General features: G+C 44.3%; 3 protein-coding genes across 9 annotated transcripts in view; 1 reads left to right on the forward strand and 2 right to left on the reverse strand.

Moving 5' to 3' along the window:
- Positions 1-691: 691 nt before the first annotated feature.
- CLK1 (CDC like kinase 1) lies at positions 692-7,404 on the forward strand. 3 transcript variants are annotated; one of them, XM_074145130.1, is made up of 13 exons: positions 692-829; positions 2,205-2,362; positions 2,561-2,756; positions 3,845-3,935; positions 4,372-4,438; positions 5,310-5,426; positions 5,562-5,728; positions 5,803-5,897; positions 5,985-6,114; positions 6,247-6,329; positions 6,596-6,675; positions 6,896-6,986; positions 7,079-7,404. In XM_074145130.1, the coding sequence occupies exons 1-13, from the start codon at positions 773-775 to the stop codon at positions 7,241-7,243; spliced, it is 1,497 nt and encodes a 498-aa protein (XP_074001231.1). In that variant the 5' UTR covers positions 692-772; the 3' UTR covers positions 7,244-7,404. The 3 variants fall into 3 exon arrangements, with proteins under 3 accessions (XP_074001231.1, XP_074001232.1, XP_074001230.1); XM_074145129.1 differs by having other exon boundaries at positions 736-829; positions 2,561-2,759; XM_074145131.1 differs by lacking the exon at positions 3,845-3,935 and having other exon boundaries at positions 731-829.
- An 83-nt stretch (positions 7,405-7,487) lies between these two features.
- On the reverse strand, positions 7,488-17,516 carry BZW1 (basic leucine zipper and W2 domains 1). 5 transcript variants are annotated; one of them, XM_074145132.1, is made up of 12 exons: positions 17,179-17,516; positions 16,585-16,658; positions 15,204-15,380; positions 12,770-12,864; positions 12,443-12,508; positions 12,029-12,164; positions 11,329-11,438; positions 11,039-11,209; positions 10,530-10,676; positions 10,071-10,209; positions 9,050-9,172; positions 7,488-8,803 (listed from the first exon to the last, which is right to left on the reverse strand). In XM_074145132.1, exons 2-12 carry the CDS (start codon positions 16,646-16,648, stop codon positions 8,772-8,774), a joined length of 1,260 nt encoding a protein of 419 aa, XP_074001233.1. In that variant the 5' UTR covers positions 16,649-16,658; positions 17,179-17,516; the 3' UTR covers positions 7,488-8,771. The 5 variants fall into 5 exon arrangements, with proteins under 5 accessions (XP_074001233.1, XP_074001235.1, XP_074001236.1 ...); XM_074145135.1 differs by lacking the exon at positions 17,179-17,516 and having other exon boundaries at positions 7,638-8,803; positions 10,071-10,119; positions 10,638-10,676; positions 16,585-16,648; XM_074145133.1 differs by lacking the exon at positions 17,179-17,516 and having other exon boundaries at positions 7,638-8,803; positions 10,173-10,209; positions 16,585-16,648.
- Positions 17,517-22,946: 5,430 nt separating this feature from the next.
- LOC141463431 (aldehyde oxidase 2-like) overlaps positions 22,947-27,270 on the reverse strand; it is a 44,178-nt gene continuing 39,854 nt past the window's right edge. The window contains 2 exon segments of the mRNA XM_074145811.1: positions 22,947-23,000; positions 25,548-25,715. Of these exon segments, the coding sequence (XP_074001912.1) occupies positions 22,947-23,000; positions 25,548-25,715 (222 nt within the window).

Here is a 27,270-nt window from a genome sequence, read left to right on the forward strand (position 1 = left end):
AAAAAAAAGGTGTTCAACTACTTGGAAATGTTTTTAATGCCAATGATTGTTACAAAGATATTTTTGTCAGTCATACGTGGTTCTTTAAACCTCTGTTGATTTAAAGCTGACTGGGTCTATGTGCTTTGAGAGCCTCTAAAGCTTTGTCTAGGGAAGAGATGGAGAGAAGTAACAGGCTTTATCACCGAGGGTGAAAAATTATGATTTAGCAATTAAGAATTTCACGGGGGGGGGAAGAAAAGCAGTCATTCTTAAATGAGCGAGAGAATTTACTTATTTATTTATTCATTTACTGCGTCGCTGGTTTCCCTACATAAAACTACTTTAACTGAATCACCGGATGAGGCATCCGGGGTTGCCCTAAAATGTCGTGACCGGGTGAAATGCACCTGTATCGGTCCGACCGGCAGGACGTGGGGACAGTCAGGGGTTTTCTCACCGAGGGGACGGGACGGCACCGCTCCGGGCGCTGCGGGATGGCGCTGCCCGCCCGGCCCCGCCGAGGGGGCGGCGGTGCCCGGGGTGGCCGGCATACTTACGCGCTCCCGGTGGACCGGACCACCTCGGGGCTGTCCGCGCCGCCGGTCGCGCTGCCCTCCCGGCGCGGCTCCGCACCGCGGGCGGCGGAGCGGGCTGTCGCGAGGCGGCCCCGCCCGCTTCGTGACGCCGCGGGGGTGGGCCCTTCTGACGTGCCGCCGCGCGTCCAGAAAGTTCCTGGGAGCGCCATTTTGTAGCGGGCTTGCGGGTTCGAGGGTAGCCGTTGAGCCCGGCTATGGCGGGAGAGAGCAGCGGCTCCCGGAGAGAGCGGCGCCGCTCCCGAGGCGCGGAGGTGGGGGCGAGGGGAGGGGCGCTGCCGGCCGCCCCGCGCCGCCGGCGGGCGGGAGGGAGGGCAGCGCCGGGCGCTGGGCTGGGCAGCTGCCAGAGGGAAGGCGGGGCGGAGAGAAGGGCGCCGCCGCGGTGCGGGGGAAGGAGGTTGTCTTCCGCCGTGGGGGAGGGCGGCCGGTGGCTCGGCTCGGCCCTGCCGGAGCGGGCGGGTCGGGTCGGCCGGCGTGCCCCTCCGCCGCCATGTTCTCTGCCCCCGCCTTGTTCCGTGTGGAGAGAAAATGGCTTCGGCCGCTTTGGCGGAACAGGCCGAAGCTCTTTCCCCTGCACCTGCTCGGGGTGGAGGACGGAGCCTCTTTCCGGAGCAGGTCTTTGGCGGGGCGCGGACCCCGCGACGCCCAAGGCGGGTGTGTGCGGGCCCGACCCAGCGCTGAGGGGTGTGGGGGGCTTATCCCCCTTCCTGGGGAAGGGAAATGGCCGCGCGGCGCCCGCAACCGCGGTGTCTGGGCGCCGTGGTCGCCCGCGGCCCGCTCTGCAGCATCCCCGCCCCTGCGGGCCCGGGCGCGCCGGCCTGAGGCGCAGCTTGTGAGCTGGAGTCGATTTTACGATCGGAAAGTGAAATAAAAGACGTGTGTAGCGAGTCACCGTTTGCTCTTCGAACTTAGCTACTAGGAGATAACCTGAGTTTTAACTGAAAAGGTGGAGATTTGGATACCAGGAAGAAATTTTTCACTCTGAAGGTGGTGAGGCACTGGAACAGGTTGCCCAGGGAGGTTGTGGATGCCCCATTCCTGGAAGTGTTCAAGGCCAGGCTGGATGGGGCTTTGAGCAACCTGGTCTAGTGGGAGATGTCCCTGCCCATGGATGATCTTCAAGGTCCCTTCCAACCTAAACTGTTACATGATTTTATTGTCATTTTGACTTAGCATTAGGAATTCTCTAGGAGTCTAGAAAGAAGCATGGTAAAAGTTTGTGACAAGTTCCTTGAAGCCTTTAAGAGCACTCAGGCAATACTTGTATGCCCTTCTTAAGTATACAGATGCTGCCTTTTTTCCTAGTATATGCCTCACCATTGGGAGCCTGAGCAGCTTTGCAGAAATAACATGCACACTATGCGTTTAGTGTCTGAGCCACGATACTTCTTTTTAAAATATTTTCTAAGAAGTAGGTTATTGGTTTATGTTTCTCTATCAAAAAAGGTTAATTTGAAAAAGCTCTTAATTTAAAAAAAAAAAAGTGGAAGAGCAGAGAGAAAAATGAAAATTGGGTAGTTGAGGAAAAATACAATCTTCATTGTAGTGTTAATTTGATAATTAATGGCTTTGAAAATGAATTGTTTGTCTATAGGATGTCATTCAAAGAGCAAAATATCTTTGTTGCAGAGGCGGTATTCCAGGCAAACTAATTATCCTGACTGGGATAAAAAAGACAGTCCTGATCGCAGAAGATGTGACGGTACTAATAAGAGAAAGAGGAGGTCGTTAACTGGTCCACAGGACAACAAGCACTGCAAACGTGATCTTTCTAAACGTCCTGAGAGGTAAATAACTTTTTGACTTCTGATATCAGCAGGCATATGTTTTAAGATTTTATTATTCTCATCAGGTTATCTGATAATGTATTAATTTCTGAGTTGGAGATATTTCAAGAGAGATGTCTTACAGCTTAAAACAAAAAGCTATCTTGATAGGGGCACTAGAATTATTTTAATTAAGTTTATTTGATCCTTTGTTTGTAGTACCTGTTCAGAAACCAAATGTGTAAATGAAAGAGACCATCATGAACGACAGTATGTTGAAGAATACAGAAACGAGTACAATCAACGATGTGATACTGGGCATCACAGTAGCAAATCTTCAGGTTATAGTGGGACGAGTAGTTACAAAAGGAAATACAAGACACATCACACTACCTGTCCTCATCGTCATTCACAGGTGGTGTGACCAATTTTAATTTAGGCTTTTTTGATTTTAAGAAGATAGATTCTTACCTGGGCAGTAGTAATTGAGTGTGGGGGATTGGGGAGTTCTGTCAATAATATTAATAGTTTATTCCTTTAGCTAATGTAGTAGATGGTTATTCTTGCTAGGATTTTATTTACTTCAGTGAAAATGTATAGTTATAGGTATGATTGTGATACCACAGAACATAGTCTTGTTATTTGTTTATTGGCTGTATTTGAGCAGATTAATGAATAGTAACCATGAGTTGGAGTACTTGAAATACAGGCATTGCTTCTATGCCTTCATAATTTTTATGATGACAAGCATTTATTTCAGCCCTACTCGAAAATCCAAGCACAAGCTTTTAAACTTGTTTTTGACTAAGTATCACTGAAATAGCAAGGAGATAATGTCAGATTTTTACTTTTTAAAAAATTTATTTAGTAAGATGTTTTAAGTATTGCTGAGAAATCTGAAGAATCAGATACATAGGATGTCTGCCCACTAGCAGGGCAGTTTTTCTGGTCTCTGTTATATGTTTAACTCTTAAAAAAGCTGAAGATAGGATTTATAGTTTAAGATCTTCAGCTAAGAGAGCCTAAAGTAAATGTATGTGCTATTTATGATTTAAAAAAATATCAAGGATTCAGTATCTATTACTTAAGATGAGTATTTTAATTATGGCCACAAGGCTGTTTTTTTTATACATACATATATATATAATATGATAATTATTAAATCCTTTTGCTTTAAAAAAAATAATACAGGCACTGAAATCCTAAAGTAAAATTCAGTGAACCAATCTTTTAAAAGAAAAGCAAATGTGTTGTAATTTTTTGTTGCCTTGCCACTTTGAGTATCTCACCTGAAAATCTGTTCCTTGCCATGTTTTTCTCCTGTAACATAAACTATGTGCCCTGTGAATTTCCGGGGACTGAATTTGAAATTGCTCCTGCCAACCGTTTGTGGCCTGGCGTGTATCTGAATGCCCGAATATCTCCCCGCTGAATGAATTTCGTATTCTGACCTGAATTCACTCGGGTTTATTGATTGGCTGGACGATCTTGGTGCCGTTCCAGAAGAGTCTTCGAAGGAAAAGATCCGGGAGTGTAGAGGATGATGAGGAGGGTCACCTGATCTGTCAGAGTGGAGACGTTCTAAGTGCAAGATGTATAGAAAACTTTTCAAAATTTATTAACTTTTCAGCTAGAATAAGTTCTTTTAGCGTAAGATGTGAGGGGGCTTTGGAAGTCTTTTCTTTCTGTCTTGACTTTTTTTTTTGTTTGGGGGTGGGCATTGTTATTCTTTTTCCGTAGAACTTAAAATATGTTTCTTTTTTCCCTTTTCCTTTTTTTTCCCCCCCAAAATAGTAAATGAAGTTAACGAACCTACTCGAATGAGATCCCCGTAAATGTGCCTTAATGAGAGCTGTGCAGTAACATCTCTCAAACTAGATATTTACAATTTAAAGAAGAACAGTCTAGAATAATCTTCAGTGATAGTACTTAGTCTTTTTGTTTGATTGTTTTATTTTTGTTTGTTTGCTTGTTTTTTAATAGCTGAGTAACTTCACAGCTTCTGTGACTGAGAGTTCTTTTCTTTATAGATGAGATTGTTGCTACTTTGGGTGAAGGTGCTTTTGGAAAAGTAGTGGAATGCATCGATCACAAAGCGTAAGTCTGTTTAATTAAATGCAAACAATTTTTCTTACTATCAGAGTGTGGTTGGTGAAGTGCTTTCTGATCGTATGGGGTTTTATCTTTATTTCCTCCTACACCGCTCTGTATTTCTTCAGGGCTGCCGTGCGCGGCCAAACACAAGTGTCTGTTAGTGCCTCGCACTAAAGAGGAGGGTTGTGTGGGGCTGGTGGATGAGGCAATGGGGGCGTCTTCTGCAGGTGCCCCCCATCCTGGCAGGGGTCAAGGGACAGTGGGGAGAAGTGGCCTAGGCAGTGTGGGGTGAAGCTGCACCCCCACACACCGGGCAGTCCTGGGGGCCTGGACCACCCAAGGTCAGTATAGCTTACCTTAAAGTATCATCTGTGACCCTGCAGTGCCATTTGGGGTCTAGAAGTGAGTATATTATAGATTAAGAACGTGTTTTGGGTTTGATGGCAGTTTTGCTGTGCAGAAGATGATAGCATGAAACTAGATTAGATTGTCTTTCTAGTCACTGTAGAAGGCTTCTGACACCTCGCTTACATTTTTACTACATAAAGGACTGAAGGCGGCCCGTTGTTTTTGAGCGATGCTCATGTTAGGCTGTGAGATGTAGTATTAGCCCAGCATTCATAAATACAAAGCGGAGGTAAATGGCACTTTTAACACTGCTATATAAGGTATTGAGTAGGTTTTCAAAAATCTAAAGGTTAAATTTTAGTTGTGTTTGTGCATAGATGTATCTTGGTTACATTAAGACTTTATGTACTTTTCTGATAAGGTTACCATTTTTATAAACGATCCATATGGTGATTGATAGTTACTGAACATTCTTAGTTAAAACTTCTGATTGTTCTGATCACTGTTAAAACCTGGCTTTTTTCAGGGGAGACAGACATGTTGCTGTGAAAATAGTAAAAAATGTTGATAGGTACTCTGAGGCAGCTCGTGCAGAAATACAAGTCCTGGCACATTTAAATGCATCGGATCCCAACAGTACATAGTAAGTGTTCGAAGCCAACTGTGCTTTGTTTTGCCTTTAAGGTTTCTATGACACAGCTTTCTGTAACGCATGATGTATGTGTCTGAGCATTATACAACTCCCTGTTGCAATTTGTGTCTTTTCCTGCTTTTGCAGTCGCTGTGTCCAGATGTTAGAGTGGTTTGAGTACCACGGACATGTCTGCATTGTTTTTGAGCTGCTGGGGCTCAGCACCTACGACTTCATTAAAGAGAACGGCTTCCAGCCATTTAGGCTGGACCACATCAGACAGATAGCGTATCAGATCTGCAAATCTGTGAACTGTAAGTATGTTTCTTTTTTGCTTTATTCTTCAGATTTTCTTGTCGGAATTTGCTGACTGTGTGTTACCTTGCAGTTTTGCATTTGAACAAATTGACACATACGGATCTGAAACCGGAAAATATTTTGTTTGTGAGGTCTGACTATGTGGAAGAGTACAACCCCAAACTGGTGAGTGGCTGTCCCCTCCCCGCCTCCCCCTCAGCCCAGCCTCTGGCTCTGTTTGGTCACTTGCATCCCCATTGTGGTTCATTTCAGAAATGCGACGAACGCACGCTGAAAAATCCAGACATCAAAGTTGTGGACTTTGGGAGTGCAACATATGATGATGAATATCATAGCACTCTGGTGTCTACGAGACATTACAGAGCTCCTGAAGTTATCCTGGGTCAGTAGAACGCTGTTAGAGTGAGCTTTTGCCCAAGATCGTTTGTGTGCTGTGAAGTGTGGGGCGTTTTGCTCCAGCCGTTGAACAGTTTGTGGTCTGTTATGAACACGTATCTTCCGATTCTTTTCACAGCACTGGGATGGTCACAACCATGTGATGTTTGGAGCATCGGCTGTATTCTCATAGAATACTACCTTGGATTCACAGTATTTCCGGTAGGTAACTAACTACGCACCTCACAACGATGCAGCGTGTGTGGTGCTCCCCAACTTAATGAAAATTTGCTACAGAGAGTTGGGGACTAAGGGGAACTACCTCTAGTAGATTGTAACGTTTCAGGAAGCAGGTGACTGCAGCCACTCTGGTTTCCTAAACTTTAATTGATTATGGGTTGCAGGGTCCAGTCGGAAATGAAGGCAGGTCAGTGTGTGGGTCTTGTTCGCCTCCTCTAACGATGAACAAAAATGTTTTTTCCCTCCAGACCCATGACAGCAAAGAACACCTGGCAATGATGGAGCGAATACTGGGGCCTTTGCCAGAGCACATGATAAAGAAAACCAGGTAATTACATTTTTCCGTACTGGGACTGCTATAGTTTAATGGCAAATCTTTAAAAAAAGTTTAATATATTTGGAGTCATTCTTTTGCTCTGTTTAACAAGCAAAAGGCCGCTCTCAGAGAGTATTCCCAGTTCAGTTCCCAAGTTGTGAACAAATGTGCTGATAAACTTCTAGTGAAGGGACAAAACAATCTTTTAGTAACAACCTGTGCTCTGTTTAAGGAAACGGAAATATTTTGTTAAAGACCGGCTGAAGTGGGATGAACACAGTTCTGCTGGGAGATACGTCTCAAGGCGCTGTAAGCCACTGAAGGTAAGATGACAGAAGAGAAACTGTTCTGGGCAGAGGAGCTTTCAGTACAATCATAAGATTAAAAAAACATGGTTGTTGTTTTCTTCCTGAAGGAATTCATGACCTGCCATGACTCTGACCATGAGAACCTTTTTGACCTCATTCAGAAGATGTTGGAGTATGACCCAGCCAAGCGCATTACTCTTGAAGAGGCACTGAAACATCCTTTCTTCTTCCCGCTGAAAGAGGAAAAAAAGGGCGCTGCTGCCTGTAGCTGAGCAGGCAGACACAGGTGTCAGTCCACTAAAGAAACATAAAAAGTTAGTGTATTTATTGTACAGTTATTTTGTAAATGCGTTATTTTGTATTGTGACTTTTTGGATACTGAAGTTTAATCCAGCTCCTGACATAAAACTTATTTAAGAAAAAGGTACTGATGAACCTGGTTGTGTTTCCTCAGTAAGTAAAAATCTCGGGACACTTTGACTTCTAACATGTGGAAAAGATCACCCTCTACTATATAAAATATGCCTCCTAACAGGCAAGAAAGTATTTTAATTAAGCTTTTATTATTTTAATTGTTTTACTCAACTGTCATTGGACTGATTTTTACCCTTTAGCATGACCGATGCTTCCTTTCTGGCTAAGAGAAGAGAGACAGCCCTTGACATTAAGTGTAAGGATGGCCTTTATTTGTTTAAAAAAAAAAGTTACAAAGTAAGGAAGATGACTCTGGTATTGAACAGATGGCATTGTGATCACCCATTTAATTTTTATTTTTAGATTTTAGTAGGTGTACTCTGGTTACCAGTATTTCAGTTAATGTTCATTATTAGCTTACAACTATATAGACTTCACTCTTACCCAATCTCTCTTGAATTACAAGCTGTCCTGAGAATTTCCATGAGGAATTCCAAGTTTCAGGGAACAGATGAGCTGTTTGGTTTGACACGTCAACTGCCAGCATAAAATAACCTCGCAACTTCAGAGGGAGAGGGGAGGGGTTTTTTCCGCCTCACCTGAGCAGCACGATCTCTCTTCCATGAGAGAAGTGACAGACCCCCACCGGTGACCCCTAACTGCAGAGCAGCCTGGCAGCCCCTCAGGAACACAGGCCACCAGCTGTGACAGCCAGCAGGCTCAGAGGTGCCACTCCTCCTGCCCCACCACAGTTACTATTCAGTGCCACCGGAACAGCTTCTCTCCAGTAGGAGACTGAGCTCCCAGGAGTGGGGCAGCCACCTCGCCCAGCAGTTGGGATAGAGGATTGCTTTATGCTGGAAGTAAAAAGACGATTAATTAAGTCCTTGGGGAGACAGACAACCACCAATGAATGGGGTTATGTGGAGCAAGTAGTAGGGACTGAAGTGTAACACCAGTTACCACACAAGCCATGGCCTCTTCACTTTGGAGACTTTTTAGTTTAATTTGCAAACGGAACTGCCATTCACCGTATCATGTCTACTCAAATATAGATAGAAAACCCAAGGGGTAAAATGGATTTCATTGTGGAAGGCCTTAAATTACATTATTACAGTAGAAAATACAGGAGGTAGAATATAACTGAAAGGACAAATGCAGGTTAGAGTCAAATCTATAATAGCTCCTGTAAGCTACTTAAAACATGATTTTAAAAACTAAACCCAGTATTCCAATAACTATAGAAAACAGTTAAAATAAATTGCCATGAGAGCCCTTATATCATGCTTGATACAGGGAGGTAGGATGTAAGAATCGGAAGGACACATGAGACATGACACGTATCTACAGCTCCTGTTTGCTTTACTGAGGACAGGGTTTCACAGGTCAGTCACCCTCTTCAGCTTCAGACTCCGACTCTGGAACAGAGACACCTCATCAACAGGCTGCCAGCAGCTCACACCCCTCCAGCCCCGGCTCTGCACCCCGTGTAATAAACAGCTGCTACTGGATCCACACAGATGGCACCAGCAAGCTTTTCTAGTCCTGGGGGGCACACCTCGTCTTAGCGGGGCAATTAACACCCCACCCCCCAAAACAAAGCATTACTGCACTAGGGCTCCCCAAAAGAACAAGCTCAGCTTGTGAGCTAAGCTGCTGCTCACCTTCTTCAGCATTCTTGAGCCATTCAACAAACTTTTTCATTTGCTCCAGAAAAACACTCTTTCCTTTTGCAAGATGCGCATCCTTGTACCACTTGAGGATGGGTTCTTCACTCAGAACTTCAGCTGTAAGTTGTGCGAGAGCAGCATTAACACAGCAAACCCCTGAGTACCAGCTCCTGAGAAGCCCTGACTGGCAGCTTTCACCTCCTCCCCCGAAAGCCCCACAATACATACCCCCTTCCCTGGTGTGGCTGGACATCCCCACGCTGGGGGCGGGGGGGAAAGGGGGGCTATTTTCCAATTCTGAGCAGCATTTCAGATTGGCCGCTGGGGGTTCCCAGGCACTGCACCTTCACTCCCACTAACAGTCTCGAGCGCCTCATAGCCATTTGAGATGACACCCTCTAAGGAAAGCTTCAGACAACTGCTAAGAGCAGATGCAAATTCTTTAAAGCCCAAAGTACACCACAGGAAGCGTTCAATTGGTTTTTAAGTTTTACAAGTACAATATAATCCTCAGTTTAACAAGTTTCCTTGTGTTCCTGGGGCATTTCACAGGTACACAGTGTGTTTTTCAGTTACGCCTTTTAACAGCCATTTAACAGCAAGCCTAGAGCACCCCAGAACACCTTGGTGGTCTCAGCCTCTGGTTGTTCAGTCAGCATTCAGAGAACTAAGAAGAATACGCGATCATGTTGCCTTCCCTAATTTAAAAGGGCCAAAGAGCCTTAAAAATCTCAATTTAGCTTTGATCTACCACAACTCTTAAAATCTAGTAGGCAGGCAGCATCCTTGCTTAGAGGGGTACCTCCCCAAGGACAGCCCCATCCACCTTTGCATTTTATTGCTCCACCTTTGAAAACAGAAGGTGGAAAATTCTTCAGCTCACGAAGTGCAGTGTTGTAGCACTGACCTTCCCTAAAGATCTTATCAGGACAGCAGCATTCTGCAAATACAGGCTTTAAAAAATCCAACCAAAGAACACGCCTCCCCCACAAAGCTCCAGCCCCAGAGAAGTTACCTTTATAGAAGAGCACCACTATTTTCTGGAAGGCCTTCATGAAGTGTATGTTGTCATAACAATACTCTTGAATCTTCAACAGAAGAGTCAGCTCTGACTGACCTTGGGTAGTAAAGGCAGCAAGTAGAGGGCTGTATTGCTGTAACAGGAACAACAAATTGGCACACACAGAGCACTTCACACGTACCGCCCGACTAGGCTGGTTTCACACAGTTTCCATCAACCACTGCTTAGAAATTTCCACCCCCCACCCCAGGGTGCTTCTGCAGAAGTCGTACTGCTGTGGCCTCAGCAACTTGGACTACAACACCACAGTTACAAGCGGAAGAATTCCCTGTCTAGCCCTGCCTCTGCATTAGGGGGTTTGTAGGTTTTAACTCATTTAAAAGGGAGCTGGAGACAGAGGGAAGCCCAAGCCCTACCCAATGGGTGCAGAAGTCCATGCTCCCATTACAATACCTTCAAGTGCTTAATGGCTTGCTCTGCGACCAGCTCCTCCTTTTTGTTCCATTCCACCGTGCTCATTACACTTGACCAGATTATGGCTACCACAGTCTGCTCCGAGATGTTGTTTTTCTTCATCTCCTCCTTCACGTACAAGATTATCTGCCAGTGAGAATAAGAGAGTCAGCGGACGGGCCACATATGGCACTAAGCTGAATTAAAACTTTTGTTCTAAAGGCAACCAAGAAGGTTTCAGAACCATAAACCACCCCCTTGATCATACAGCAGGATTCAGGACATTAAGGAAAGACTACGAAGCTAATACTGAAACACCCCGGGGTCCTAATTTTAATTCTGAGTGAGAGCTAGGTGGTTAAGTTCAGTATTTAATTAGGCACAGAACTTCACATTAGTATTAGATGCTACTGTACTTTGGATAATTTGAGCTAAGCTCCTACAGAAAAAAGAAAGGGGAAAAAAAAACAAACCAACCACCTACACCTTGCCTACAGACAAATACTTACATCCTTGAACGGATCTCCCCGTGACATCTGCTCCTGAAGTTCTTTCTGCAGCTCCTTCCGAGCTCCTATGCTTTGCTGGTTCCGAACATACTCGGAAAGTTCTTTCAGTCCTGCTTCAGTGAAGTACTTGGAGAAGTGTTCAACACTCTGTTTGTTGGCTGGGAAGAGTTCCTGAAAACAAAGTTTACAACAACTCTTTCGCAAAAGAAACACACGTTGAATACTTTGCTGGTAAATGCTATTTACTAAACCAGCTTATGTAGTAGATCAGTAATTTCAGAGGTACTCACCATCAGCCTGTTATCCATGTTTACTTTACGAAGACTGACAGCCACTGCATTAATATCTTTCTCGTTTATCCATGATTTGAACAGCTTGACTGCAAAAGCTGCAGAAACACCTGTGCAACAGGAATAGGAACATTACTACTGGAAACCAAACCAAAGGGAATCATAAGGCCTGAGAGCACAGGACACCTTGTGTGCCTGACTCCCGCCCAGAGCAGCTGCAGCCGTGCTCAGAGGCAGCCCAGTACAGTCTGCAGAAGCTCTGCCTGGGGATACTGCAGCCTCCGGCAAGCTGGACTTTCCTCACCACTCAGCATCATGAAGGCTTCCCTGTACGAAACTCAACTCTACTTGTGGCAATTTAGGAAGGAACCTAACGACATGACACGCCTTCTGCATCCTGCAAGGTCCCCTCTCCAAAATACAGTACTGCCTTGCTGGGCGACACTAGTGATGGCAGCCCCCAGTGTCACGCAGAGAAGTCCTGCACACAAGCTTTCTGAAAAGACTAGTTTTCTAAAGTGTTAGCAAGACCTTCCAGGTTGCGACACAGCGTGTTTTACCTTTGCTAATCCTGGAGTGAATCTATCACCAGCTGAAACTAGTGAGCTGCACGGGTGTACCGTCATCACAGTTCCCACCTACTTGTCATGGTTCTGTCCCCCACCATCCTTCCCTAAAGGAGGAGCTGGGCAACTCTTACCTTCTTTAACCAAGTTCTCATTGTAAAGACTGTTGAGAATCGATGCATTAAGCGTCCCGTTGGCTAGCAGAATACCCGTCAACATGGCCAGTTTGTTCCGCTCAGACTCAGAGAACCCTTTCAGGAACAGCAGCAACTGCAAAAGGGAGTAAGAAGGGTTGCCATAAAATTAGCATCACTCACTGGAGATTGCCTACTGCCTCCATGTTAGACACTTGTTTCAGTCAAGCTATTCGAGTAGCAGAGGCACTAGTTCACTGGTAGTCTTCACCACTAGTCATACAAGCTGGCTGTTCTACTATTAACAACTTCAGTGTTCTATTTTAATAATCCACTGCATAATATAACTCGTCTGTATAAAGTGATAAACTAGCAGAATCTGAAGGTTTATTTGTCTGCTGATAAGGACCATACCTTTTTGACTTCATCTTCAAAGCCTTTCTCCAGGTACTTGTAACGCCTGATTAGCTTGTTAAAAACCTAAAAAGATACAGTGTGTTATTTTTTTTTCCTCTAAGCTCTCATTTAATTAGGATTTAAAAAAAAAAAATAAAATCAAGTTTAGTAAAGTTGATCTGAACTCTTTAGAGCACTTTTAGCTTAGAAAAGTGCTACTCCACCTCTTCTAGTAAGCTTCTTAAAGCCATGCATTATTTTTACCTAAACTTTCAAACACATGAACAGTTCATTTTTGACCACTAAACAGTCTAAGTTAAAAATTGTACTAATTTCAGAACTAACCTGAGCAAACGCTTGCATGGTTTCTAGGTCTTCCTGTGCTGCAAATACACAGACGTTTGTGCGTGTCATGTCATCTGCCAGGGTACCACCTGGGGCTAAAGAAGGGTTTCAGAATTAGCGGTATTACTCCCCAGTGAGAGTACTGAACAGTCTCCACAGTAAGAATTCCAATACCCGTAACGTGCAACATGTTGTCCTTTCATGATGAACTGAATGACTGGATCACTGAAGACACCCCTACATTTCCATCTGCTCCACTGCTGTAGTGGAACTTTAAAAGCGGTAGCTTAAGATATGAACATTTAAATATTCTGACCCCCTACTGGTAACTGGATTGGCAATACATCTTCATTTACATATGGGTAAGTTAACATGACCACCAACTCCTCTTCCCTTAAAGAAAGCCACTAAAGCGGCTTAATTCTAGCAAGTGTCTTTTTAGGGTCTGCTGCAATAGTGCTGCTTTGTAACTGTCTTTTAAATAAGAGAGTCACAACAGGAGATGAAACATGTAGAGATGCACATTCAAAATTCAGTGCCCCAGAGATGACCTTGAAATTTGAAAGTCTTGAAAGGCACTTCAGACTTCTAGCTGCTAATTAGAAGATGCTTTTTCACCACTCCTCTTTGCTTTAATACAGGCATTTGATTGGTAGCCAGGCTGCTTCACTCACTAGGGTGAATTCAAGTCACCAACTCCAGTGCCAGAATCCCTCATCACCGACTTCTATCCCACCCTACATATCAGGGAGATCCTTTTGTTATGTATTAGTCAGAAACATGACTTAAAAGATGGAGATCAGCATCAGTGGTAAGAATATTAAAAGGTGGTAAGGCAACAGAATGCCTGTTTTTATTTTGGCTAAATATCAAAGCTAGTCTACCTAGCTACTTGTTACTGAGAGGGAGTCAAGTAAAGGACCCCTATACCACCATTAATGCAGCAATGCATTTTTCCCTTCCCCCTCAGCCTCATTCCTAGAAGGAACACTTCCTAACTGCGGTGGTTAGGACTCTTGAATGTAAACCCACAGATTGTAACAACTGATACATTAACAATTTCAAGCAGCGACGCTCCATGTGGCAGACAAGTTTACTTACTTCTACTACCAGCTCTTGTAACATCAGCAAAAGAGCCTCTTGCCAAAAGGACCACCACAGTAACTTCAATTTACATAACACTGTTTCAGTACACAGCTTTGAGATAAGCGGACACGCTTAATGAAACCATTTTGAAAGCCTTGCTTTTCAGCATTTGCTTGAGCGAGTCACCTGACATTCCTACAGCATCAGTATGAAGACCATCTGAACATGTAACTGATGCACCCTCCCAAACCAGCTGCTCCCACTGCAGAACTGCTATCCACAGACTGCCTGTGGCCCAGAATCAGGTATTTCCTCTCTTCTTTCTATGCATTTAGGTCATTTGAATTTTATTTCTGTTACATTACAGAAAATCTTCTGCAACTGCCAAATTTCTCATTTAAGTCCACCTCCCCCCCAACTATTGCGTAACAAATGCTAAAATCCAAGACAGACCTTTTCCAGTCTAGGGAGACAATATAAAAGGTCCCTTTCACAGCCTGCATTTTATATGGGTCCCTTCCATCTGACCCTTTCTCACTGAAAGTATTTAGTAGTAGGAAATGTAAAGTCTAAATCTAAAAATACCACTTTTTTTTTTTTTTACTACTTTACAACCTCATTTGGCTTTATCTACTTCTCACCTGGTCAGCGAGCATCCGTTCTCCTCTTTACACACAGCATGCACACGACTTTACAAGATCTTTTGTCATCACATTTCGCTTCCTCGGTTCCCAGTGTTTTCTGCTGACTCGACCACCCTCTCATTTCTCACTCCCCGACATCTGCTAGAGCCCACGACCTCGCTATTGCCACCAAGAAACAATTTGCAATAGCATTTCCAAGACTAAGCACATCAGATTCTTCTGTAAACAATATCACTTTCCAAAACAACAGGGCGGCGGTGCACACAGCACAGGATCACGTCAGAATCTTTCAGGGCAACTCTGTGGGCCTTGTGACCACAGACCACACACCTGACACAAGCATTCATCCATCTCACATCAGCAGAGGGAAACTTGACTTCAGAGTCAAGATCCACTCCCGATAAAAAAGAAAAACAACAAACAAAACAATGTATTTTCCTTTAAGCCAAGTTTGTAAAGTCTACACTTTGAAGTGTAGACTCCAAACTGACTCACGCAAAAGTGCAGTAAGGTATACAGAGTATTTCTACGGTAACCAGATTACTCAGTCACCAAGATGGTCAGACAGTTTACCACAGATAACTTAAACCCTGTTCTACACACTCAATGGGCTCTTTCGCCCAGTTTTTACACTGAAAGAAAAACTGAGCTTTTGTAGAGCCAAGTGAACAAAGGCTGACAGCAGCCTCACCAAAGGGACTTACCCAGCATTCCACCAGCCACCAGGATGTCAAAAAGCGTTTCTGCATAGCGGCGATAGTCAAGTTTTGCACCAGAAGCATCAAGAAACTTTGCTACTGCCTCCAAGTCAGTGCCGGTTTCACTTAAACCTTGAATAATACAGTCCTGGAACTGAGTAGGGTCAAACCTCTCTTTTTCATCTGTAAAGACAAAGCATTGAAATGAAGTTGCCAAACACAGCTCTTTCGTTTTTAAAGTTTGTCATTTTACTAAAGAAACCAAAACCAAACCCAAACTTGCACTGGCGAGCCAGAAGTTAAACAGAACTGAGATCACTCCAGTCTTCCAAGGTAACTGGTATTAACTAACACAAATAGCAATTTAACAGTGGAGCCTAAAATTAACTTAAATGGCCAATACAACAGTAAGCAGTTTTACTGGATCAGCTATTTTCTAGAACAGACCCACGAAGCTCACTGCTACCGCAGAGTTTCTTGGAAGCCAAACTACGGTCAAATGATATGGTTAAAAAGAGACAACAACGCAGAATGCTAGCATTTCATCTGCCGGACAGACTAAATCCAACTCTCTCACTTCAACAGTTTCTCAAGGTACTTTAACATTAAAATAGGTTCTGTAAGTCAAAATATACTTCTGTACAGCTTAATTACTATTTCAGTATCTACAGCATCCTTAGTGTTGTCAGTTTCAGCTGGAACACTGATACTGTATTAAACAGAAACTCTAAGAGCTGTCTCCACTTCCTCTTTAAAACACTACCAAAATACTAAATTACTCATCACACCTCTTCAATCATCAGCTCTTCTGATGGGAGTAACTGTGCACATACAGATACGCACTTGCACATCCCACACTTTGGGGTTTGTTTGTTTGGGAGGGGTGTGTGTGATGATGTTTTGGGTTCTTTTGTGTGGGGTTTCTTTTAAATTTAAATCAGATATTTTTACAGCATTAAAGGGACAATGCAACTTTTATCCAGCAGCTAACACTGAAATTTTTACTAGGTTAGATGCTCCTAAGATACATGTATTACCCTGCAACAAGCCTGTGCTGGAATTCCCCTGTAACTGAGGGGTACCACATACTTCTGCTTTCGAGCTAAACAGACTCAGCATGGTCCGAGAATGACCGTCTCTTAAGCCAAGGTTATCTAATTAAGTTCAGCTACAATTCTTACTGCCAGATAGTTTTTTATCAGTCCAGAGAACATTCTAGCACCCAGAGCCAGCCTCAAGACTTTGTGTTTAGCGTGGTCTCATATGAAAGACTTATGAGAAGACCATAAAGGCACTAGTTTGTTCGCTGACAGGAATCGACGTTTTACGAGGGCCCAGGCACCCAGCACTGACAGCAGGTACCGGCAGCGTGCGCGCTGCAGCTTACCTCTTTTTCTGGTTTTAAAACGCTGGCCTGATAGCGTCGGCTTCTGCGGCTTTTGATTATTCATAAAAGACACCCTGTAAGAAAGCAGAAAGCCACCTCAGGCCACTGACCACGGGCCCTGCCCGCCCCACCGGCCGCTGGACGGCGGCCCAGCGCTCCCCGCCGGCGGAGGGTCCCCCGCCCAGGCTCCCCTCACGGCGGCCGCTCCCGGCCCGCCCAGCGGCGAGCTGCGGCGGCGCCGCCTGACCCCGCGCCGCTCCTCCTTCCTTCTCTTCCCCGGCCTCCATTTTCCCCGCGGCACAGGCCCGACGGCGGGGAGGCGCCGGCTCCCGCCCCGGCTACCCGGCACGCACCGGGCCGCCCCAGGCGGAGGCAGGGCGTTGGCGGAACCTGCGCGGAGCCCGCGGAGGTGGCGCCCCTTGGCTTTGTTACCGCCACTCTCCGGTGCCCGTGAGGGGGAAGACGGAGAGCGAGCCCTGGCCCCCCCCATCGCCGCCTCCACCCGAGTGCGGCGCGGCCGTTACGGCCTGGCCCGGCGTGGCCTAGGGACAGCCAGCCCCATCCAGCCGCCCCCGCCCCGTCCCGTCTCCTCACCGACTTTAAGGCAGAGAGAAAACGCCCGAGCGGCCCCGGAGCGAAGACGGGCGCGAGCAGCAGCAGGGACCAGCGGCGGTGGCAGCAGGGACGAACGCTCTCCGGGCGGAACCAACGCGAGAGGAAGAGGGGAGGGCCGCACTCCGCCCCGCCCGGGGCGGACCATCCCGCTCCGCCTGAGAGGAGGCGGGAAAGAGGGCCAGGGAAAGGGTGCCGGGCGTCGTTGGGGCCGCTTGCTCCCAGCCGCCGGGAGCCGCCCGCCCTGCGCTGCGGCGTCCTCGGCACCTCAACGGTCCTGCTCGGGGCTGCACGTCTGATCCCTCTCCCCGCGAGTGCTCACGTCCGCCCCCCCACTCGCCCTCGTGATTGACCGTCACACGCAAGCAACGGCCTGCTTCCCCACCTCCCCCGCGCCAGCGGTCCGCGTGGATCAGTCCGCCGAGGGGAGCGCGGCGCCCCCTGGCGGCAGCAGGCGCCGTCCCCGCGGGTGGCGGGTGGGGGTGTCCGGTGTGGGGTCGGGGCGGCCCCTCCAGCCGGGTTTGCCCTCCGGGGAGAAGCAGATCCATAGCAAGCTAGTTTCCTGTCAAACTACTCTTTATTTGCCCGCGCCATGTGCGGAGGCCGATGGTGGCCGGCGTTGGGACCGTCGCGTTTCATCAGTTCGGCTGCCATCGCGTGCACAGCCCGTTTCCTGAGCTGCCCCAATAATGATGTCATTTGGGTGATTTTTTTGGTCGTCTTCCGAGGTAGTCATTAAATATTCAATAGCGCATTGACGGGGCGCATAAAAGCGGGAAGGCCGTGCTGTCGGGCAAAGAGCAGCGAGTAGAACCACCAGCGTGCTGGTGCAGATGCTGAGAAGGACAACCTCGGGGATACCCCGGGTGAAAACTGGGGCCCATCAACATCAGAGGGAGTTTTGCTGTTGGCTTCAGAATTTTGAGATTTCACTCCTCATCTGAGAACCATTTGTTCAGCAGAAACACGGCTTTTGAAGGGGAAAATACCAGGCAATATATTCTTTCCCATTCATCAGATTATTTACCAAGAGCTGTAAAGCTTCCTGCCAGAGTAAATTGACTGTTTTTTAGAGGGGCTGATGTATTAATTGATTAAGCTTAGAAAAATCCAACTGGTAAAACAGCTTTAGACAAAGCTTATGTCAGGCCATTTTTCCTGTTCATTTAAATACTGAGCAGCTGGCAGAAAATCTGCTAGCCCAGGCTCTAGTCTTACCTTCAAATGGATTAGATATTCCAGTTTCAGATTTGCCAAGCTGTTCCATACAATTTACTTGATGTAAATTGTACTTTCTGATCCCTCTGTATATCAGAGGGATCAGAAACACGATTACTGTGTTAAAATTATGCCCAGAATGAATGTCTGTTCTTTATTACCATCTTGATTAGACTTCATGTTAGGTGCTATACAAATATATATACACTATATACTTAAAGAACACTCCGTTCCAAAAGGTACATTTGACTGTTCTTACACTCATGCGTTCCTCCAAACAAATCTGGTTTTCAGTAACTATGAGAGCTTCTGGGTGTTTACTAGGCCTCTCTTTTTCTTATGTGGGGAAGTTATAAAAGCTCATGAGACTTTACAATTTTAACCTCGCACCTTTGTCAATACCATACCCGCTGCACGATTAGGCCCTGCATTTGCTGTTACAGGCGTAATCATTTCTGCTTTCCTCAGATCCTGATGATGACATCACTGTATAAAGATTTCATGTATTCCAGCCAGTTATCAGTTAAAAATGACTTATGTCTGACATAGAACAATATTTCTTATTTCCAGAAGTACAGGCCTTCTCTACTGCAGTTACGAGGTGGGTTCTTTCACTAGCAATTACAATACCAGGTCTCAGCCTCTCTTCAGGCTGCGGAGCAGTCTGTCTATTAGCAGACAGCATAAACAAATCCAGTCGGTGAGCGTAGGGCCTTCAAGTACTGTCTAAAAAACAAATGCTGCCAAACCCACACAGCAGCGCGTAAGCGGAGATGTCTACGAGACGGAATATAACAACACGGAACACACTCTCCATGCTGATACAGGACAGGAGGTGCAATTGCAACTCGGCTCTTTGCTCCCTAAGAGGGCAAACCACTAAACTAACCTCGGGATTGCAAGTTTCCCTCTGGACCTTACACAGCTGCCAAATTTCTACCAGGTGTAAAGTATAATGTTCCTTTGACTAAAGCTCTTGAAATGACCAGTTAGCAGGTACATGAACAGAGCGAGTCACTGTGCTTCAGGAGGGGAAAGTGGGGTCACCTGCACAACCACGACTTTTTAATTAAGGTCTTCTCCAGCCCTATTTCATCTTTATCCCAACAAACCGCTTCCTTGGCTGTTTTCTTTTCTTTTGTCTTGTCTAGCCTAGCAGAAAGGTTGTCATACCTCTCAGCTAAATTGTAATTTTTCAGAGGAAAGCGAGGAGAAGTATTGTCCTTTGGTGTTCTTATACAGTGCTCTAAGTGATTGGTATCAGCCACTCACAATCTGGGCAACACACCAATTCTGGTAATTTTTTTCCAGTAGACATTCTTTGAAAACCTTATCCTTGAAAATACCTATGTTTAGGAAAGCAAATAAGTGTTCCTTATCTGTCCATACAAGAGGTAGAAGAGATTACATTTAAAGCCTAGAAAAAAAGAATCATACCTTTTATCTGCAAAATCCTTTCGTCCAAGCAGAACTGGTTAGCTTGCATTTGATCCCGCTGTCTTATTCAATTGATTATCTTAAAGTCAGGCCATACCTCCAGTGAGGCTGCTTACCTTCCGCTGTCTGATCTTGCCTGGGCTACAGGCATTGCAAAATGGCCCAACCCAGCATTCATTTAGTTACACTGCTCTTCCAGGTTTTACTCCAGTTTTAACCTGCAAGTCGTTAAGATCAATGTTTTGTTCATTCTACAAGATGGATACACACTGGGTATGTGTTCCTATGCTTGCCATGTATGGACACACAAATGTGGAAATAAAACCACCATCCCTTCTGGAGCTAGATTGCTTGTAATTGCATCTAGAAATATAATACAATTTATCTCATTTGTACAAGATGACTCCTCTGTGCTTATGAGAGGCTCAATTACAATAAATACAGTTTCTTTAGACGAGTATGTTAGGGGCTGAATCAGTCTCACCTCCATTCCCCAAGGTCCAACCAGTAGCAAGGCTGGGAGTTTATTCTCAACAAGCAAACATGCAAACACGTGTAGAACATCTACACACATATACACAGCTGGCCACACAGATCAGCACAGACAGAAACACTCCACACTCATGGAGACACAACAGCACCGATGGCCTCATCCTGTTCCTCTCTCTGACTGATGAGCATGAGGGTCTCTCAGTAGGAAATGTATGTATATATACACACCCTAAGGACCCCTCCAGTAATTGGCCTTAGACAGTCTGTCCAGTCCTAGATCTCCCCCCTTGCTGTCACCTGTACATAAGGCCCCCCAGGGCCCACAGCCCCACTCCAACATGTTTGTTGCAACAAAATTCATTACTGCAGCAGATGAATGGCAAAGCACCAGGCTCGCCAAGTCACACGTTTTGACCTTTAAGCTCAAACACAGGTCATTCTTATTGTCAGTAGGAGCCAGATTTCATCTAGCCCATTTTCATTGCTATTTTGTCCTTGAAACAATACTGGTTATAGATCACAGTGTCACGAAAGAGCAGGGCAGTGCCTTGCAAGTTTGCTTCTATTGAAGATATATTTAAGCAAATTCCACTTAACAGCCCAATGAAATCAGAAGGAAGATTTTCACGTTAATATTTGCAAATATTTGTTCATTCATTCCGCACTCAAGGCACTGATTGCTTTAGTACTCATTCAAAAATGAGAGCATTTGTCTAAATCACAATTAAATAAAAAGACAAGAAGACAAATCACAGATTGCAAAAATCTAATTTTAAAGAAAGAAACACAAAGACATGATAGTTCCTGCTGTCAGGTCCTTGAAGTCTTTGGTATTATGAAATTGCAAAGCACATTGCCAGTTGAGCTTTTTCCATTAGCTGTAGTCTCTTATGATTTACTAATAGAAATGAACAGGAAAACTGTACCAACATAAGCTAGCAATTTCCTCATTACTTATAATATTAATTTATGTGTAAAGGAATAAAACCTTATTGTACCTCTATGGATTTTGACTAAATATGACTTATTTGAGGGTGTGTGCACATCACACTCTCTTCTGTACTATGCTAATTTAAGCCTGCACTCTCACCCTTAAAATAAATGAAAATAGTCTAGATTTATTTTATTTATTTTGTTTTTGTAAATGAGTACAGGATCTGAACTGATGCGATACCCATTGAGTATCTCCAGAGTTATTTCTTACGCTAGTGTTTTGGGTACACAATGATGTTGTCAAATGCATTCTTACTGTTAATTTTATTGCTTTGAACTATCAGATGTGAAAGTTGAATATTCATTTATACACATACCTATGTTGGCTTGGCTCGGCCATTTCCTTTTCTCCCTCTCAGACACCTTTGCACTTGCTTTTCGGCCTCCTCTCCTCATAGGGAAATGCCCCATCAAGATTCATGCAGCTGCCACTGCACCACTTTAAAACCTCCTTCCTAAAACAATGTCTGTCAGAGTGTCAGTAATGTTGTTTGGCACAGCTGAGTTAAACTGTGAGCTAACACACCTATTTTTAATGATGAACTTCTATTGTCATTGTTTCCTCTCAGCCCTGTTCCTCTCTACCTTTTCATCTCAGTCACCTGCTGCACTTTTGTTATGCATACCTGCTGATGGTTGCAATGGGCAACCCCATTTCTAAATGAATGTTTTTGATAAAAAGAGCATGAGGTTTTACAGATGTGGTGGTCTGTCCCCCTATATCTCTACGTTATCCCAGAAATCTTCACCACTGTTATGAACTTCACTCAAAGCTGGTAGTGGGAACATGTCCTACTATTTAATCCTTCCTGCCTGCAGTACATCTCCCTCACCTTGTGCCCTCTCCTTACCTACAAGTGAATGTATCAGCTATGTTCTATGTCACCATTTTGCTCAAAAGAAGTAAAATTGTGAGTAAAGCAAAGGAGAGGAGGACCAACCACTAACAATGTAGTGAATAGCAGTTACACTGCTATTATACTCCATATATAATATATTATATATATTATACTCCAGCTCTAAGAGAGGTCAAAGTTGATAGCGGTTCAGAGAGATCTAATGGTATGGAACAGGCCTGAGAGGGGCCACCAGGAAGTGAAGAGCTATTGTGGAGTGTTACTGTGGTAGTAATAATATATCAGTGTCTAGAAAACATTTGGCAGTATGTACTTTCAGAATCTCTGTTCTACTGTAATCTTGATACATTGCCCATCACTGATTTGTGTAGTGTCTAATTCTGATCTTTGAGATCTTCATGTACTAGAACAACAGAAAGAGTGGATAACAGCAGTTGTGAACCTCAAACTGGATGTAAAGTGGGAAAATGGCAGATATTTTCAAAATTGCATGCAAGTTCTTTGAAGCTCATGAGATAACTCCGGAACTATTTCAGTGTAGCATGGAACATAATTTGATTTAGAAATAAATGTATGTTTCAAAATGAGACGTCTCTTACTTGGCAGGACAATAGAACTGCTGCTTATATCTTGTCCTACAAAGACTGATAAAATATATATCTGTAAGTATTACAGTTCTTTCTTGCAGGAATGCTTTCAGTCAGTAAGTGGCTGAAGAAGTCACCTGGTTGTTTCATACTTAAGAAAGCAGTATTAATCTATATTGATGGCCCATGGCTTATAGGTTCCAGGTTTATTTTTTGGAATCTGAAAGAAAATATAAAGAAAACAACATCATTTTGCTAAGGGTAAAGAAAACTTACTGTAATTCAGAAATGCATGTTCGTTATCAGCCATTTAAATGTCATTGCACACACACAAATCCTCACTTTCTCATGTTATAAAGATCTGTGAAATGAACCAATTTACCTTTAGTCAACAGTGGCATGCTTGTTTGAACAGGTAATTAAACTCATCACCATAGCACAGGTGAGCTCAGCCTGAAAGGCTCAGATTAGAGGAACTGACATTAAGAGGTTTCATTATGCAACATGGTTTAATGAGACTGCATTAAATCATGGAGGCCACAATGTTTGCAAGGAAATCCTGCATTTCTGAGGGCATTCCTGGAGATAGAATATCAGCTCCTGATGACTGGATAACAACTTCACCTTTATTTAAATTCTAAGTTGTTACCAAGTGTTTGCACAACACCTAGCCCACAAAGGTTCTTGATCTTATGACTTCTGTTAATATGAAAAATTCTATCACTGTGAAAGACTTGACCATTGGATATCCTGCACAGAAGGAAACAGACGTAGATGGATGTGGAGTTCACAGCCCCAGCCTCCAGGCAGGTTGAGGTCAGGGGGTCTCTAGCTGGCTGCTGTTGGGAGAGGGGCCTGCAGGTTCACCTAACCCAACTGGTGTCACTTTTCATAGAGAAATTTTCAGCCTGGGGTACAACAGAGTTGTTCAAACCCAGGTTCACAGGGCTTTTTAAGTTGAAAGCTTTAATTAATGGACTTTGTCACAGTTTGGTCTGGTGTTTCCTATTTTCCAGGCCCTTAAACCATTTGTTAGTTTAACTGACTATGGATTGAGGGGAGAATAGCTGCTAAACTCTTGCTGTTTATCTGTTTGATAATTGCTCCTCTGCTTTACTCCTTTAATTTTTATGTTCCTTTTTTCCCTTTTTCTCTTCAACTTATAAAAACAGAAGTTTTGGGCAAGTGACAGTGTATTAAGCTACTCCAGATATATCTACTTTTACAGTGCCAAAAGGACAAATACAGTGGACCACCTGTTTTAGTGGCTAAAGCTATTAAATCAGAAAACAATGTCATCATTCCCATCTTGTCCTCCTTTCTGAAGAAGCTCTTGCGTGATCATTGTTGGCTAGGACAGATAGGGGGAGGGAAGTTGGCTCCTGCCTCATAGTCCTACAAAAATAAGTACTCTCCAGCAGGCTACTGCTCTGTCCTGCCAACCCCTTCTAGTGAGGGAAGCACAAGATACAAGAGGAGCAGATTGAAAGCATTACTCTGGAAAGACAGACACAGAAAACTGCAAGGGTGAGTGTACATTTTCTTGGCATTCTCATTTTGAAGAAAGCAGAGGCAAAGCACACAGATGGTCATACAAATAACTTCAGTGAGTGGGGGGGAAATCCCAATAGACGGGCACAGTCCTCCAGTTGTGGGTACCTATTCCATCTGTGTGGGAGGGAAGTTAGAAGATAGTGGTATGTCAAAACCAGCCAAAGTTGGCACTGTGTTGCACTTCCAGAGTGGGGAGCTGCACTGCTCTCAAATCTACACATCAAATCTACAAAGTAATTACAAAGCCTGAGATAGGCAGAAAATGGGAATCTTGCACTTTTGTCAAAAAAAAAAAAAAGGAAGAAGATTTGGGTATCTCGAGTCCGTTGTCCTTCTTAGGCCCTGTCATTTCAGTGTTTGCTGAATGTCTCTTCATTCCAGAAAATAAAGAAGAGAGAGCATGACCTGAAGGTCGGGGTGGAGGGGTCTCATAAACCTAGCTGGAAATGGATTGTACAGTGAGAAGAATCATCGCTAGGCCTCTGTTTTTTTATAAAAATCAAGGATTTCTTCACTCTAGCAGCTCTAGGAAAACTTTTCAGATCATCCACAGAAAATGAGTTTTTATGAAGTAACTGGGACCTAGACAATTTAGCCTTTACAGTGAATATCTTAAATTTGCACCCTTAGATTCTGTGGATGTCACTGTCAATGGTGATGCTTGCATGGAAACATAAATCTAAGTTTTTTTTATTTGGGAGTGCTCTTGTGTACCCAGCCTGTGTTCTTACTCAATGCTGTGACAACATATGGATGCTTATCAGCCCATATTTCCATCTCCCTGGTTTCCAAGGAAGAAAAGAAGGAAACTGGGTTCCCTTCACGTGGTTCAAGGTGAAATCAGTCTAGACCAGGAGGAGGGAGCACACCTACTCTGTGTCTAGACAGAGTCATAATTCCTAAAAGGGATGCAAATAAAGGGATACTAAAGACAAAGGCAGACTATAATCTGAAAAGTACTATCAAGGGCTTTTAGATTAAAGGAGATATGTAAATTGGAATTGTTACCACTGAAGAAAGAGCACAGGTTCCTCAGTTCTGGACTGTCAGTTCATGTTATTCTGTCAACATAGCTGAGCAAAGCGCCACTGATTAAATAAACTGCAAAGCTCTGCTAATTGTGTTGAAGAAAAGAGATTTGGCTCACTGATCAGTCTATGTGCACAGAACTGAGGAGATGGCTAGCTCACGAAAGAAACAAAACCAACCTTACCATCTCAGTAAAGACATCATCACAGGCCATGCGAATCCGCTTGACAGTCAAAGGGCTGTTCAGTGTGAAGTCCAGGGGCAGTCCTCTTTCCTTCCGTGCAGCAGCCACCGCATCTCGTATTGCAAAGAGCACTGAGCTGCCCAAGAAGAATCCAGCCTCACCCATGCCCTGACAGAGGAAAGAGGCAGCTGGAGAGATTGGCCTTAGAAACTGGCAGCAGAGACTTAAATCAGCACATCTCCACTGTAGTTATCTAAAGTACACTGAATCACACCAGCTCAGTATTTGGTCAAGTCTAGCGTAGTTGGATTCAACAATTTTCTTTGGATCTCCGAGAACTTTCAAATCAGAAAAACATCCAAGGCCCAGGTTTTGGACGATGGGGATCATTTTAAAATTCACAAGACAGCTATACTATCAAAAGAGCTTCCTGCTTGAACCTCAGTGCTCACATTATAAAGGCATGAAATAATTCATGACTTCTCACATAAACTACCTTTTCTATATCCAAATGGAATTAATTCTACATGATGAAACAGGAAAGACAGACACCCACCCTCACCACCCCCTTAGCCCCTTTTGCATGGATAAAGTTTGTGCTGTCTAATTGTGATAAGAAATGTGCCCTTTGTCTCTATCTATTTTTTTCATGTGGAAGAGTTTGCTTACTCATTTGCACTATGTAAGGCCATAAGAATAAGGAGTAGATTTTCTTCTGGAAATTCCCATTCTCTTGGGTACTTGTTTTGGCTGGGATAGAATTAATTCATAGTATCTAGAATGAGGCTGTGTGTTTGGATTTGTGCTGAAAACAGTGTTGATAATGCAGGGATGTTTTAGTTACTGCTGAGCAGCGCTTACACAGCATCAAGGCATTTTCTGCCTCTCAGACTGCCCTGCTAGCGAGTAGGCTGGGGAGGCACAAGGAGTTGGGAGGGGACACAGCTCAGACAGCTGACCCCAGCTGACCAAAGGGACATTCCGTACCATATGACATCATGAAGACGAAGACGAAGAAGAGGGAAGTAGGGGGACATTTGAAGTTATGGTGTTTGTCTTCTCAAGTAACCGTTACATGTGATGCAGCCCTGCTTTCCTGGAGGTGGCTAAATGTCTGCCTGCTAATGGGAAGTAGTGAATAAATTCCATTCCTTATTTTGCTTTGCTTGCACATGCAGCTTTTACTTTACTAAACTGCCTTTATCTCAACCATGAGTTTTCTCACTTTTACCCTTCCAATTATCTTCCCCATCCCACCAGGGGCAAGTGAGTGAGTAGCTGTGTGGGGATGAGCTGCATATTGGGGTTGGACCAGGACACTTTGTCATACCTGCTTTAGATTTGAGGCTGGAAGAGTGGGCATTCCTGTCCTTTAGTAGCTGAAGGCCTACACTCCCCTTTAATTCTCATTTTGAGGTGCTTTTTAAAATTTTTATTTTCTTTTAGTCTATGAACAGTGCTCAATTCTAGTATGGGGTGCCTTCTCAGAAGATGATGTACCCTTAAAACAGAAATAATGGTGCTCTGCCATGGTTAATGGAAGAACTGGGTTCTATTCCCCTACTTATCATAGGCTTCCTGTGAGATTCTAAAAGGTCACTTATCTCGTGTCATGACTTCTCTGCCTTAAAAAGGATTATAATATTTCCTTCTTCCATCCTTTCTCCTGTCTAGGAAGTTTAAGCTCTTCAGGATGGACTCTTGATGTATAGCACAACATGTA

The sequence above is a fragment of the Numenius arquata genome, chromosome 3 (genome assembly GCF_964106895.1).
Source record: "Numenius arquata chromosome 3, bNumArq3.hap1.1, whole genome shotgun sequence".
NCBI classification, from domain to species: Eukaryota; Metazoa; Chordata; class Aves; order Charadriiformes; family Scolopacidae; genus Numenius; species Numenius arquata.